The sequence below is a fragment of the Bicyclus anynana genome, chromosome 13, assembly GCF_947172395.1.
Source record: "Bicyclus anynana chromosome 13, ilBicAnyn1.1, whole genome shotgun sequence".
In the NCBI taxonomy this organism is placed as follows: domain Eukaryota; kingdom Metazoa; phylum Arthropoda; class Insecta; order Lepidoptera; family Nymphalidae; genus Bicyclus; species Bicyclus anynana.
The window spans coordinates 16,508,076-16,521,591 of record NC_069095.1 but is presented as its reverse complement, the minus strand read 5'-3'; the positions used below and the strand labels follow the sequence as shown (position 1 = coordinate 16,521,591).

General features: G+C 33.3%; 1 protein-coding gene across 1 annotated transcript; it reads left to right on the top strand.

The window, feature by feature from the left end:
* Positions 1 to 1,176: 1,176 nt before the first annotated feature.
* Positions 1,177 to 13,049, top strand: LOC112058071 (serine/threonine-protein kinase PAK 2). The gene is made up of 2 exons (XM_024098742.2): positions 1,177 to 2,073; positions 7,016 to 13,049. The coding sequence occupies exons 1-2, from the start codon at positions 1,374 to 1,376 to the stop codon at positions 7,810 to 7,812; spliced, it is 1,497 nt and encodes a 498-aa protein (XP_023954510.1). The 5' UTR covers positions 1,177 to 1,373; the 3' UTR covers positions 7,813 to 13,049.
* Positions 13,050 to 13,516: the final 467 nt, after the last annotated feature.

The following is a 13,516-nucleotide window of genomic DNA, read 5'->3' as shown; positions in this document are numbered from 1 at the left end:
AATTAGTACGTGCAACGGAATGAAGTGGTGTATTTTCTCTCATAGTGTTGGGTAGGACATGACTTGAAAAAGAGTTTGTAAGTGTTGCCTCTTTTTTGTACCGAGGCAGTACAATGTCCCACTTCAAATGAGGTGAGGCGTACTGAAGCTTGGCACTACATTTGAATTTTGAAGTAACGAATACAAATGTCATATTTGAACTTTGTTTGAAGCAACGTGTACAAATGTCATGTTTGTACTAGTACAATAATATAGCTTAGTAATCATAGATTTACGATTCGGTACAAGTATTCTATGTTAGTAATAGTTTGTCTTACATACTGATATTAAATGCCAAACTTATTTTTAACCTATATAAAATAGATCGATTCACCTTGGTTATTATATTTCAGTTTTTAAATTATTAAGTAATTTTTATTTTTATAAAATGTCAATTGAATAAATCCAAATTCAAAAAATAATATTTCTAAACGCATCGTATACTATTTCCGTCGCGTTAAGGGATATAGTACAAAATTATATGACAGGACCACAGAATGACGTCCCATTCGACTTTTGTACTAGTGTCTCGCTTTCTCTCGCGTACGGGTAAAGCAACTACCGCGACAGAAAATGTGAAGTCAGGGTTCCCAACTTAGGGGTTTTCCCCCCAGATTTAGGGGGCAAATAAGTGAAATGGGATTTTTCTAGGGGTCTGAAATTTTTAGGGGTATTTTCAGGGATTTTTTGACTCTTTAATATTTTTAAATTAATGATAAATTTAATTCCTGTCTTGACCTAGCGACTTATAACGACATATAATACGTTATTCTACAACCATTCTGAGGCAACTGGCGGCAATTTTCATCGAATAAAAAAAATTGTTAAATTTATTCAGTAAGTTGAATCTTCAGATAAAGACGTAATATTTCGTCTGTATTAAATATAGAGTTTTTAAACATATTTCAGCATATTATTTCTAAAATATTATGAATTTTTATTTTTAGGGGGACAACTCAATAATTAAGGCTATTTTAGGGGTTTTTGACACAAACTTTAGGGATAAATATTTTGGAGAGTTGGTAACACTGTGTGAAGTAGTACATTTTTAAATGTTGAGCCGCTCTTACATTGTGACGTCATGTACGGGACAAATGTCCTGCCTCTTGTATGTCCTACTCAACGCTATTCTCTCATCTGTGTGCCAAATATTTGACAGACAGATTGATAAAGTCTATCTTTCAATTTTCCGTCCGCGATTAGCCACTCCTATCTTGGTAATACTTAATTAGTTTTAATTTCTTTAAAAGAAAACCCATGCAAGAGATGTAGTTTCGCGATCTCAAAGACTATAGTGTTGTATTTTTATGGGTTAAGTGATAAAGAACGTCACAATGACGGGACGTTCGGGCCGTGGTGTGTTTGGTAAGCTGTTCTCCAAGAAGCAAAGCGCCAGGGACGACCGTGTTACGGAGATAGGCATGCCAACCAACGTAGTGCAACACATACACGTTAGCGTGAATTCGGAGACGGGCATGATAGAAGGATTACCGTCATCATGGCTGCGGCAATTAAACGCGCAAATATCGCCCGCAGAACAAAACGAGAACCCAAACGCGGCGATCCAAGCCGTGGCGTTCCACAACTTCCACGTTTTAAAAAAAGAACAGGCAGAAAAGGAGCCATGCAAGCCCATAGTCACAGAGGAGGCGATCACGAAAGAAGGTTTGGAGATGAAAAAGTTTTTAGCCAAGAAAAATGCTCACCAAAGTCAGGACTCCGATATATCTATAGGCCAGAGTAGTGAGGAGGATGTCGCACCCACTGATATATCTCAGCGGCAGACAATGCCAGCTGCACCTATTAAAAATAGTCTTAAAAAGAAAGACGCAATGATGGATTTAACTGCTGTGGTTGAAGACCTTTCATTGATAGGTACAGAGCCTGAAGAGAGTCCAATATTGAGGAAAAAAGAATTGATGAATGCTACATTGACTGATGAGGAAATATATGATGAGTTAAGGAGGATTTGCAACAAGGATGACCCATATGTTCGGTTTGAGAGGATCAAACAGCTTGGCGCAGGGGCTTCAGGTACAACATTAACAACTACTATGTCTTTTCTATATCCATTGTCACTTCACACAAGTATTTTCAGGCATATTACGGCTGGTGGTTATACAGTTGAGACTTAATTTACCAGGCTAAGAGCCAGTTTGACAACCTTCGGTTAGTATGTATAATCATAATATTGCTTAACCACAAATTTTGTCTATGTCACTTAACATAGTGAGAAAGTAACAAAATTTATGATTATACATTTAATTTAAGTTTATCATTTTATAAACACATGTTAGAAGGTGGTGAAACAAGGCATTTAGTTAATCAAACATTTATGTATGTTAAAGCTGTTTTGTATTGACTGTAAAAGCTTTGCTTATCTTCCCACCTACATTAATCTTCCAGACTGTATTTATATATTCTGGTTCCTTAGATTAGACCCAGATAGTTATGAATCAGTTTAAGTGAAGTACAGAAAGTAAATTTTCTTCTGTTCCATTCACTATTTCCTTTATTGATAGTGGCTGTCCAAGTGTCCAGTGTTCTGTGTTTATTCAAGTGATGGTTCTAAGTAAATTCAATATTATAAAACTGGGTGAGTTCCAAATGTTCCTAATATGAAGAAATCTTACAAACTGTGCCAAGTGGTTATTATCCACTTTATAATATGCCAGCTGTGCCCATGGTTTCATTCACATAAAATTATGCTTAGAGCATCTGTTAAGTAAGCTCCTTACAGTTCTATTGTGAATATTCAGCTCTTCTTATTTATTTTTTATAATATGCCCACCAGTAGGCGTAACATGCCCCCAAACAACTTATCTCGTAAGGAGACAAATGTCAAGCAATAGCAGTGCATCTAGAAATATCACTATCTCTTTTGTTGCATATAAACCTGTAGGACTAGTATCACACCTAAATTCACCAACAAAATTGTCTGTAAATTTTTAAGAAAAACAGGCTTAGATTAGGTATATATCTTAAAGATGTTGACCTGTTTTTACTCCATTCAACTATTCAAAAAGTAATTTTTACAGAGCTCTATAAACAATGAACATGATTACATTACTGTAAAACATTGATTCTATTGTGACAATTTTTATAATCTCATTAGATCGTTGATCATATACTTTGACAGAAAAGTAACGTCTAGTGAGGCAGGTCCTTATGTAGTAGTCTGAGGGAGGAATAGCAGAGTTGTCCCAGTCTAATCTCTTACGTCCCAACTCAATGTCAACAAAAGGACTGGGATTACCTCTGCCACCATTGATTGAAATTTGTCCATTTCTTCTCGCATGATATTGTTGGTTGCATGATATTCCTACAGATTTGTCTTAATGTATGCATCTCAATATTTAGCTTTGTTGCTACGAGGTAGTCTCTTTGCCAAGCTTTATCTCAGGGTGATTTTCAGGCCTGTATAAATAAATATACTTAACTTAATCACAGTACTTTTATTTACAAAAGCAAAATAATTAATTATGCACAACAATTAATTTTATGATAATAAAAACTTATAAATACTTTCTTACATTGTGATCTCTTGTATTAATAGATCTTGCATTTCTTATAGCATTTGTGCTGCATACTAATAAATGTGCAACACAAATACTATATGCATTATTTATATAGACTATTGATTGGGTTATTCTAGAAATCATGTCTTTTGCTAATGAATCCACAACAGGCTTAGATTATTAATTAATTCTACAATGAAAACTGTCCTAATAAGGTAAACACACATAGCCTTTGTGCAATGCTGGTAATACAAATGCTAAGTAATTTTATACCTTTAGATCAAACTTGCCTGTTAAGAAGAAAAATCCAAAGAGAATTTACTTATCTGCTGATTATTTTTTTCAATAAACTCTGGGCTGAGACTTGTACCTACATATTTCAAGCTCAAACATTTGTACTTGATATAATAAAAATTTTAAAGTGAGTGTTTCTTATGTGTTCACCAATGTAACATTAATGCTACATTAATAGCAAGTAACAGAAGATAGGTGTATAGATTATTTAACATTGTGCCATTTTCACTGTGTGCCTCAATTTGGAAAATGAAAATGGTGGTATGTGGATTGTGCCAGCTTCCATACAAAATACCCCTTTCATCCAGTGGCGTTTCCTTCATAGATGCAACAATGCCCTGCCTACCCTAAGGATTATATACAAACCTATGTTGGACTGCAGAAAACATAGTTGGACAATAATTTTCAATTAAACCCTTACCCTAGTTAAAAACTTTGTGCATGCCACTGCTTCATCTATATTCATTCTAGAGCCATTTACAATAAAGTTTGTTTTATTATATTGATTTGTGTTAAGACATTTTTGTTAATACTTAATATACCTCATACATTTGTTGTACAGTACAATACAGTGTTTTGAGTGCTGAATGTAGCAACTGTGTAATTATCATAATTACCATACAATGGCTGGACGGCAGTGTGTCACACAGGTTTTTATTTTAGTTCTGTGCCGAGTTTGATGTTTAATCACAGCCAAGGTCAAGCACTGAGATTATCGCCATTGTGCAAATGTCTTCACTCCTTCACACAGATAAAATACTTAGTAGACTGTTTTATGTAACTATTCAAATATTATCTTATACTAGCGCCCTGATCTGGTTTTGCCCTAGATTTATTTTTACTAAATAATTTTCTGGCCTCTGTGGCGCAGTGGTATGCGCAATGAATTAACAAGACGGAGGTCCTTGGTTTGATCCCCGTCTGGGCCGATTGAGGTTTTCTTAATTGGTCCAGGTCTGGCATTTTCATATAATCTTTCATCTGATTTATCTCTATTGTGTGGATATTTTCAAACATCATTCTTGTAGTAACCTCAATGCTGTTTGTTAAGGGCATTATGTGCCCTCCGAGGCACGGGAGTGTATCGCATCCAAGGCTCCAACATTTCAATTTTATTACTGAAAATTTCTTAGAAAAGAGAATAGCTTAGTACTTCTTAACCTAATCCAGGACCTTGTGCCAGGGCAATGGGGTGGACCAAACGAGGCAGTGACTATCGGGAATAAAAATGTTCCATTTTGGTATTCCAGAAGCTATCTTGTTGCCAAAAAATATCCTGACCTGTTTAGCTTACTAATCAGAGTTTTGTTTAGTGACAGCTTTAAACGAGTAAAGGAATTGATATCAATTGTGCAAATTAACTATAATTGGCATAATTAGATCTAACTTGAACTGCAACACTTCTTATATCTGAATATCCTATATTCAGCATAAAGTATGAAACAGTTTGTTCATAAGATCTCATACTCTAAAATCTTGTCTTTTATAGATCATGGCTATTCTATGTTATAGAAAGAAAGAAAGAAAGAAAGAAAATAAATTTATTCAAATCTAAAAGTTACAGACAGTCAGTACCCTATCCTTATGACAGCATGTCTGTCTGTAACCCTTAAAAAGAAAGGGTGTACAGCTCAGCTTATGCCGTGCACTACATACAAGTATAACACACGGCGCTGATTTTCAGCTGAGACCCGTGTGACGTCACAGCTTATAATTGTACAAATAAATTGACATTAACTAAATTAAATTAAAATAAGCAGCAAATATGTGTTACATTTTAAAAATATATAATTACTAATTAGACTACAGATACAATGTGATACTAGTATGTAATGGAAAACGACAATGCAATTTATATATATACATTTATAATATTATGAAGTGTATGTATTTATTAATGCATAATATATATTTTATAGTACATAAATATATATAGGTAAATAGAAAATCATGTTCAAATTAAAATAACTAAATTATTAACTAAAATTTCAAAATTCAAAAAAAATGAGTATCCTATTTATCCTAATTATGTTGATTCCCTCTATAAAATTGATATTTCCACCGCACAATCCTCAAATTCCTTTTGTCTATTTAGTAAATAAATCTTCAACTTTCTACGAAAAGCAAATTTGCTTCGGGAATCACGGATTGGCGGTGGAATATTATTCCAGCAGCGAGTGGCGGCATATTTAAAACTACCCCTAAAGGCAGCTGAACAATGTCGAGGGACGCTCAGAGGCTTACGAGTGCACCTTAGTGATTCTCTGTCGCGGCTCATCCTGCTAAGCTTCTGACTCAAGTATACTGGCTTACCATCTTTTAGTATACCAAAAATCATACTTGCAAGATGTACCTTCCTCCTAGACCTCATCTTAATAGCTTAATAGCATTACAAAACTTCCTCTTTAAACAGACTCAATTATAATTCCAATTCTGATTTATTATTAGATTAATTGGCTAGGTATAGTAGGAATTAAAGTTTTCATATTGTTTAGTCGAGTATAGTCTTCATTACACAATCATAATATGCAAATAATGTATTCTATGGCTACATATTACAATCAACTTGGTAAAGCATCCTATTTGACCCAAAGCTAAGTAAGGAAATAACAATTATTATTTCTTGTTCTATTGTTACCAGTTATTTAGCCCCACGGTTTCAACCGCGATTCCTGTCCCATTCTGAAACAATCGTGGTTCCCGTGGGATTTGTGATAAACAGAAATTGACTGAATTGAATTGAGTCTCGGATGTCTGCTAAGCTGAAATTTCTTTGAGAATGCCTCTATCCCGGAAAATTATAGAGTTATTATTAGACAAGGCATGAAAGGTTGTATCGGAAAAAGAAATTTACCTTAAATTTACATAGTCGCGGGCGTCCGCTAGTACTTATAGACGAGAAAAAGACAGAAACGTACGTGTCTGCAGTTAAGATTTAATTGCGGGTACATACTAACTTTTCGCGAGAAACACCGCGGGCCGCAACTAGTTTTTATATTTATTAGCTTTTGCTCTTTCCTTCTTAATAACAAGGCGTTATAATATTATTATAACAAATGTGGACGTCCTGGTCTAACGTCTTTACTATCCTTACATTTTGACTCTGTCAGTGAAGCAATTAGTTGATGATGTTCATAATTAATTTGTCTTTTCTCTATCTCCAGGTGTCGTCTTCATCGCTATAGACAGTAAGGACAACTCGCGGGTCGCTATTAAGGACATAGATTTAACCAAACAGTCCAAAAAGGATCTAATACTCAACGAAATTAACGTTCTCAAAGGCTTTAATCACAAAAATCTGGTCAACTTTCTTGATGCCTTCCTATGTTATGATCATCTATGGGTCGCAATGGAGTTACTCGATGGTGGTTCACTAACAGATGTTGTCACAGAAGTTGTTATGAAAGAGGGACAGATAGCCGCGGTGTGTCGGGAGACACTCGAGGCTATAGCTTTCCTTCATTCCAAGGGAACCATTCATAGAGACATAAAATCCGATAACGTTCTCCTAGGAATGGACGGGACGGTGAAGGTAACCGATTTCGGATTCTGCGCGAACATTGTTGGCGACGAGAAACGGCAGACCATGGTCGGGACACCATATTGGATGGCTCCCGAGGTCGTGACAAGAAAGCAGTATGGTAAAAAAGTCGACGTATGGTCTCTAGGGATTATGGCCATTGAAATGATTGAAGGTGAACCTCCATATATGAAAGAAGCGCCTTTGAGAGCATTGTATTTGATAGCTGCTGTGGGTAGACCAAAGATTCCCAGGTGGGACAAACTGTCTGCTGAATTCCAGGACTTTTTGGACAAATGTCTGCAAGTTGACGCAGACGAAAGAGCAACAGCAGAGGAGTTACTAGCACACCCATTCTTGGAATGCGCAGCGGAGTTAAAGTCTTTGACACCCTTGATCAAGGCCGCGCAAAAAATTCTCCACAAGAACTTCTCCGACTGAAGTGAATAGTCATTCTGGTTAGTATTTTTATATTTGCGATTATTTCCACGAATATTGTGCCAATGGACAGCGTGATTCCTATAATTTTGTAATCTTTGTATGTTTTGAGCTTTGTGCACCGAATAGCAGAGAAATATCACAATTTTAGTATTAAATTGCTACAAAGTAGATCGGTAAACATTATTATAGGCAAACTACATACCTTGAGTCCTTATACTACAACGATTTGGTTATGAAGTTTGTCTGTATGTTTACGATCTACATTGTAGACAAAGAAATTTTTGATATGGGGTCCTTGCATTGATACTAGACCTTATTGCCCTCGAAAATGACTTCCGAGTATAAATGCGGGAAATAGACAAACATACTGTTTAACTTTTGATAGTTCAAAGTTTATTCTGCATGTCACGAACGAACGCATTATTAGGATTCGAATCTTATGAACTTATTTTGCAAAAGCATTGTGAAAGTGTATATTTTTTGTATGGCATTTATTGAATAGTACATACATTTTCATGTGATAAATGCCAATTATATATTGTGGCTATAATATTTTTGTATTTTAATAATTAAAAAAAAAAACTAAGAGTTCCGTACATGACTTGGCGTCCATGTTTTTTTTTAATATAGTTCTTCTACAGCACTCTATCTTTTTGCTAGTTTACTGTCTTTTTTGTGTGTGAGTTTGCCTGAAAACATTATCTCTATGAGTACATTTAAGGACTAAGTTACTAATTAACAATATTACAACTGATACTATACTTAGCATGGTGATTTTGTGAAATAGAAGAACTATAGCAACTTGAGGATTAATTGCGTAACACAATCTCAATCAATGTAACCTTCATTATATTGCTTCTTTTGTAAATTGAATTTTTTAGTTTAATAAATGTAATCACAATTGCTTTTATTATTTTTACGATCGCGTTACGCAATTAATTCTTTATTTGTATGTAAATGTATTTGATATGTACTGATAAATTAAGGCACGTAAAGTATAATAATAATTAATTAATAAGGCATTTTTTTCTAGTTTTTACATAATTGAAAATCAACAATAATAATAATTATAAACAAAATCGTATTACACAATATTCAGTATTCGTTCGTAATTTAGCTTCGTTTCCTTTTTTAACCGACTTCAAAAAAAAGAAGGAGGTTCTCAATTCAATGCGTATGTTTTTTTTTTCTCTTTTTTAAATGTTTGTTATCGCATAACTTCGTCATTTCTTAACCAATTTTAAAAATTCTTTTTTTGTTTGAAAGAGTATACATCCAGATCGATCCCATTTAATTTTCACGAAAATCGGTGCAGTATTTTTTGTTAAAATGAAAATTACGAAATTGCCCGTACTGTGGCGCTGCCAAGAATTCGGGAAATTTAAACTTGCGTTATTATAGTCGGTAACTATTGTTATCACGTTTCTAAAAGATATGATATCTACTACCTACTGATATAAATAGATATACAATGTGCATATATCACGCGTGATATAGTAATCAGTAAAGGCCTGCCTTTATGAAATGTCTGATGCAAAAATACTACATAAACCATACTTGGATTCGTATTCTCTTGGACCACATCGTCACTTTATACAGGGTGCTCGGGAGTATCTCCCATAACTCTAGGGTTCTATTCTTCAAGGAAAATAAATTAAAAATGTCCAAGGAACATGTGTTCTAAAATGAATATTTTCGGAGTAAAAAATATTTCCTTTGGAAATAGATCTTAAATTGTGTCTATTATATCGCATCCTTATATTACAACCTAGCCAAACTTATTCATTGATAAATATCATGAAGTAGCTTACTAGTAAAGTGCTGAGTGCCAGTTGCAATATATCGTCGATATCGACAGTCTTACCACTACGATTACGTATTTTAAAATGCAAGGATAGATAAAGTCGTGTGTTACATGGATAGTCGGAACTATCTAATTACTTTATATAAAACATAAAAATTTTTTTTTTTTAGTAAAAAAAATAGTTATGCGTTCGGCTCCTATTAGTGGACTTGTCGACATCTTGAATTATGGGAAATACTTCCGAGCACCCTGTATAATCGCTAGCTTATTCGACTATTTCGTTTTAAAAGAACCCCCCAAAATAACCTAACTATTGAAATCACACATCTATACTAATATTATAAAAGGGTAGAATTTGTGAGGTTGTAGGGGTAGCTCCGAAATAATATACTGAACTTATTTTGAAAATTCTTCATTGTGTCATAGTCATAGGTTGTATTTTATCCCGGCATACAAATTATATGCGAGCTAAATAATATAAAAAAATATTTAGATTGACAAGGAAACATTCAAAAAGTTCCGAAACTAATTCCACAATTAGAAAATAGTTGACACTTTTTTAAAAAAAAGAGTGTTAAATTGTTCATTAACGTTCTACTAGTTTGAAAAAAAATATTATATTCTTTATACATGAAAACATAATTTTAGTATTTAAATATTTTTTGACAATACGAGCCAAAACACTGTCGACCATGATGGTCTTTATTTTGATTGTTTCATTATGACGTCACAAAATCTACGACAGCAGATTTAGACGTTTGGAAAAATTTAATAAAAACATGATTTTTGAATTAAGTATTCTATGAAATCCTTATCTTTTATTAATTGATATCGATATATTTCGGACCCTTATTCCATGTACTACACGAAATTAATATTGGTTATATTAATTTGACATGAGTCGACTATACATTGACACCTGTGATTGACAGACTTAGGAGATTTTATAAACTTACAAGTTTTTATAAGTGCATCTCGTGTATAAAACAAGCTTCACTTAGTTAGTTACTTAAAATCGTTGTAAATTAATCTGTCCAGGAATTGTATTACCAATTTTGATAAAATGGTTTTTTTTTTAATGTTTTTGCTTTTCCTAAACATTGATTTTGTTGTGATATCTCCATGCTAAACAATTAAACATGTCCTGTTAAAGTCCACCTTCCAGCTGATAATATAACTAACGCTCAATTTTAATGAGGAATAGGTTGTATATTTTAACGTTTGCTGTTGAAACATAGGGCCGGGTGGGTCGTGCCCACCCTAGAATGGACCTGTGCCCACCCTAGGGATTCTGGGCTGCCAATATGGAATTATATTATGATACTAATAATAGACTTGATGTCAGGGGCCAGGCCCACCCTAGGTAATAATCATAGATACTCCAATGTGTTGAAGTCAAGACTTAAAAGGTTAATTCTAAAAAAATCCTCATCGCACAAATTAACAGGAATTGAAGCCGTGAATTGGATTTATTTTTACAAAATGATTGTTTTTTTTTTATATTGAGAGGAATTTGCATTATTTTTTGCTATAATTAAAAATGACTCAATGAAAAGTGGAATCTATAACAAAGGAATAAGGTTGATTGTAATTTGTATATTTGACAAGAATATTTTTCGCTCTATTTTCAGTTCTAAAATGATTATCGATCGTTTAGTTTATAAGTTTAATAAAGTTTTCTTTATCAGTTTACCAAAAACTGTACATAAAAGTATGTTAAGATTTTACCACAAATGGCATTTTTACTAATAAGAACATGTTATTTTTTTTAATTAAATTCGTATATCGTTTGAATTCATAAATACAATTTTAATGAGACTGAACCCTAAAAAGTTTAGTTGATTAAAAAAAACAATTTAACCAAACCATAAACAAAATATGACAACTCATTTTTTGTCGACGATATTACAATTTAATTTAATTATTTTACAAACGAAATGGGTTTTTTAGTTACGTATTGTATTGTATCACATTCTTTATTGTTTTCTACATTCCTATAATTTTGACTTGATGCGACCAAATATTTATTTCTTTACTTTTTATACTCTATGCTTCTTAGACGTAAGATATAAAATTAAGACTGTAATAAATTAATATGCTCACATTCTAATTTCTATCCAAATTGTATGGTTACAGTGAATTTTGTACGTTTGCAAAGATCTATTAAAAAGGTATAGACGAGTTTATAGGCGTTCTCCAAATGCTATGGTATATTATAATTCCACCCCTTGTGGTTAAACCACCACCTTAAATGTGTGCAAAGGTCACTGTAACATTTGTATAATGCTTCTAGTGAAATTGAATGATACAATAATTAGGACATTACAATTTTTATATAAATGTATTAATAATGTATGATGTATGTAATTTTAAATGAATTTTTTCATAAATAAAAAAACACTTTAAATTGTAAATGGAATGGTATGGAGGTAGTTAGATCGTTCTAGTTTTTACCACGCCACATACCTAATATGTGAACTGTCACGTTCGGCGGAGTGTTAACCATAATGCTGTCATATTTATCAGTGCAATACTTTATGATTTTTAAAATCAAAACAATTTTGAAAAGTCAAAGAAACAGCGGCCATCACGTTTTATTTTTTAGTATTTTATTTTCTAAAGTATTTTGGTATGTAATTTAAGCAAAAAACATAATTAATTGTAAGATAGTTTACATGTTAGTAGGTATTATTTTGTACTATGTTGTTTCATGTTACAGCAGTAGCCATATTTCGATTAAGAACGTTACGAAAAATAATGGAATTGAAGTAAAAAATAGGTATCTGAAAAGAATAATTGGTAATGGAATACCCTCCACCAAGAGTGCCTGCTTTGAATAATTAGTTATAGTTTGTATTAACTAATGTTAGTTCAACGCCACAGACTAAACAAAAAGATGTATAAAAGTTATGATATTTATTAGATCAGATCAGCAATATCATCATATGACTATTACAATTTAGAATTTCATCGACGTGCTAAGTGCTTATAAACGTTGGGTCTAGTTTACATGATCCTGTCTAATGATTTTGTACCTACTCGTAACGTAATGGGCAATGTTTGGTAAGTTTGGTTGTCCAATTAGCGTTCGATAAAAACTTATTAAATTACCCTAAAACGCACGTTGTGCGCTAGATTATGTATCGAACTATTTTAAAAAATTAAATCAATTTGTGCAAACAGAACAATGTAAAGTTGTTCTACTTTCTACCTTTGCCAATTTTGTGACATTGTGCACAACCCAGGAAACTTAACCAACTTCATTTCCATCTATTTTCGTTTAGTCTGTGGCATACGCATCGCCGCACAACGAACATTGTGTTAACTTTTCGAAGCTAGATCGCTTAGTGAATAAGGTTATAATATACACCAATGACACTTTTTTAACATTTTATTATTAGAGATTTGCCTATTAAATTATTTTTGTAAATGATTCGTGTGGTTTTTTTTCATCATTTTCTTTCGGCCCTTTCTGTTTATTTTTTACATGTTTAATCAAATAAAATTATTTTTGTTTCAAGCCTCTAAAGAGTACCACAAAATTATCTAACCCGGTGAGGGTGTTGTTGTGATATGCCAGTGGATATGACCTCTGCCTCCAATTCCGGAGGGTGTGGGTTCGAATATGGTCCGGGGCATGCACCTCCAACTTTTCAGTTGTTTTTCATTTTTTATGTTTACGGTGAAGGAAAAACATCGTAAGGAAACCTGCATACCAGAGAAATTTCTTCATTCCGAGAGGAGACTCAAGCTCAGCAGTGAGCCCAATATGGGTTTATAACGAGGGTGTCGTTGTTATCGCTTGGTATATTGTTTGCGCACCACTTCATAATGCTTTAGGCATTATTTATGAAGTTACTTTAATACCTAAGTTTATGTATACACCTTTTACTATATCAT

Excerpts from the sequence above, each read along its gene's own strand:
- LOC112058071 (XM_024098742.2), top strand. The coding sequence starts at position 1,374 with ATGACGGGACGTTCGGGCCGTGGTGTGTTTGGTAAGCTGTTCTCCAAG. Across the intron at positions 2,074-7,015 it reads GCTTGGCGCAGGGGCTTCAG|GTGTCGTCTTCATCGCTATA; the intron begins GTACAACATTAA and ends CTCTATCTCCAG.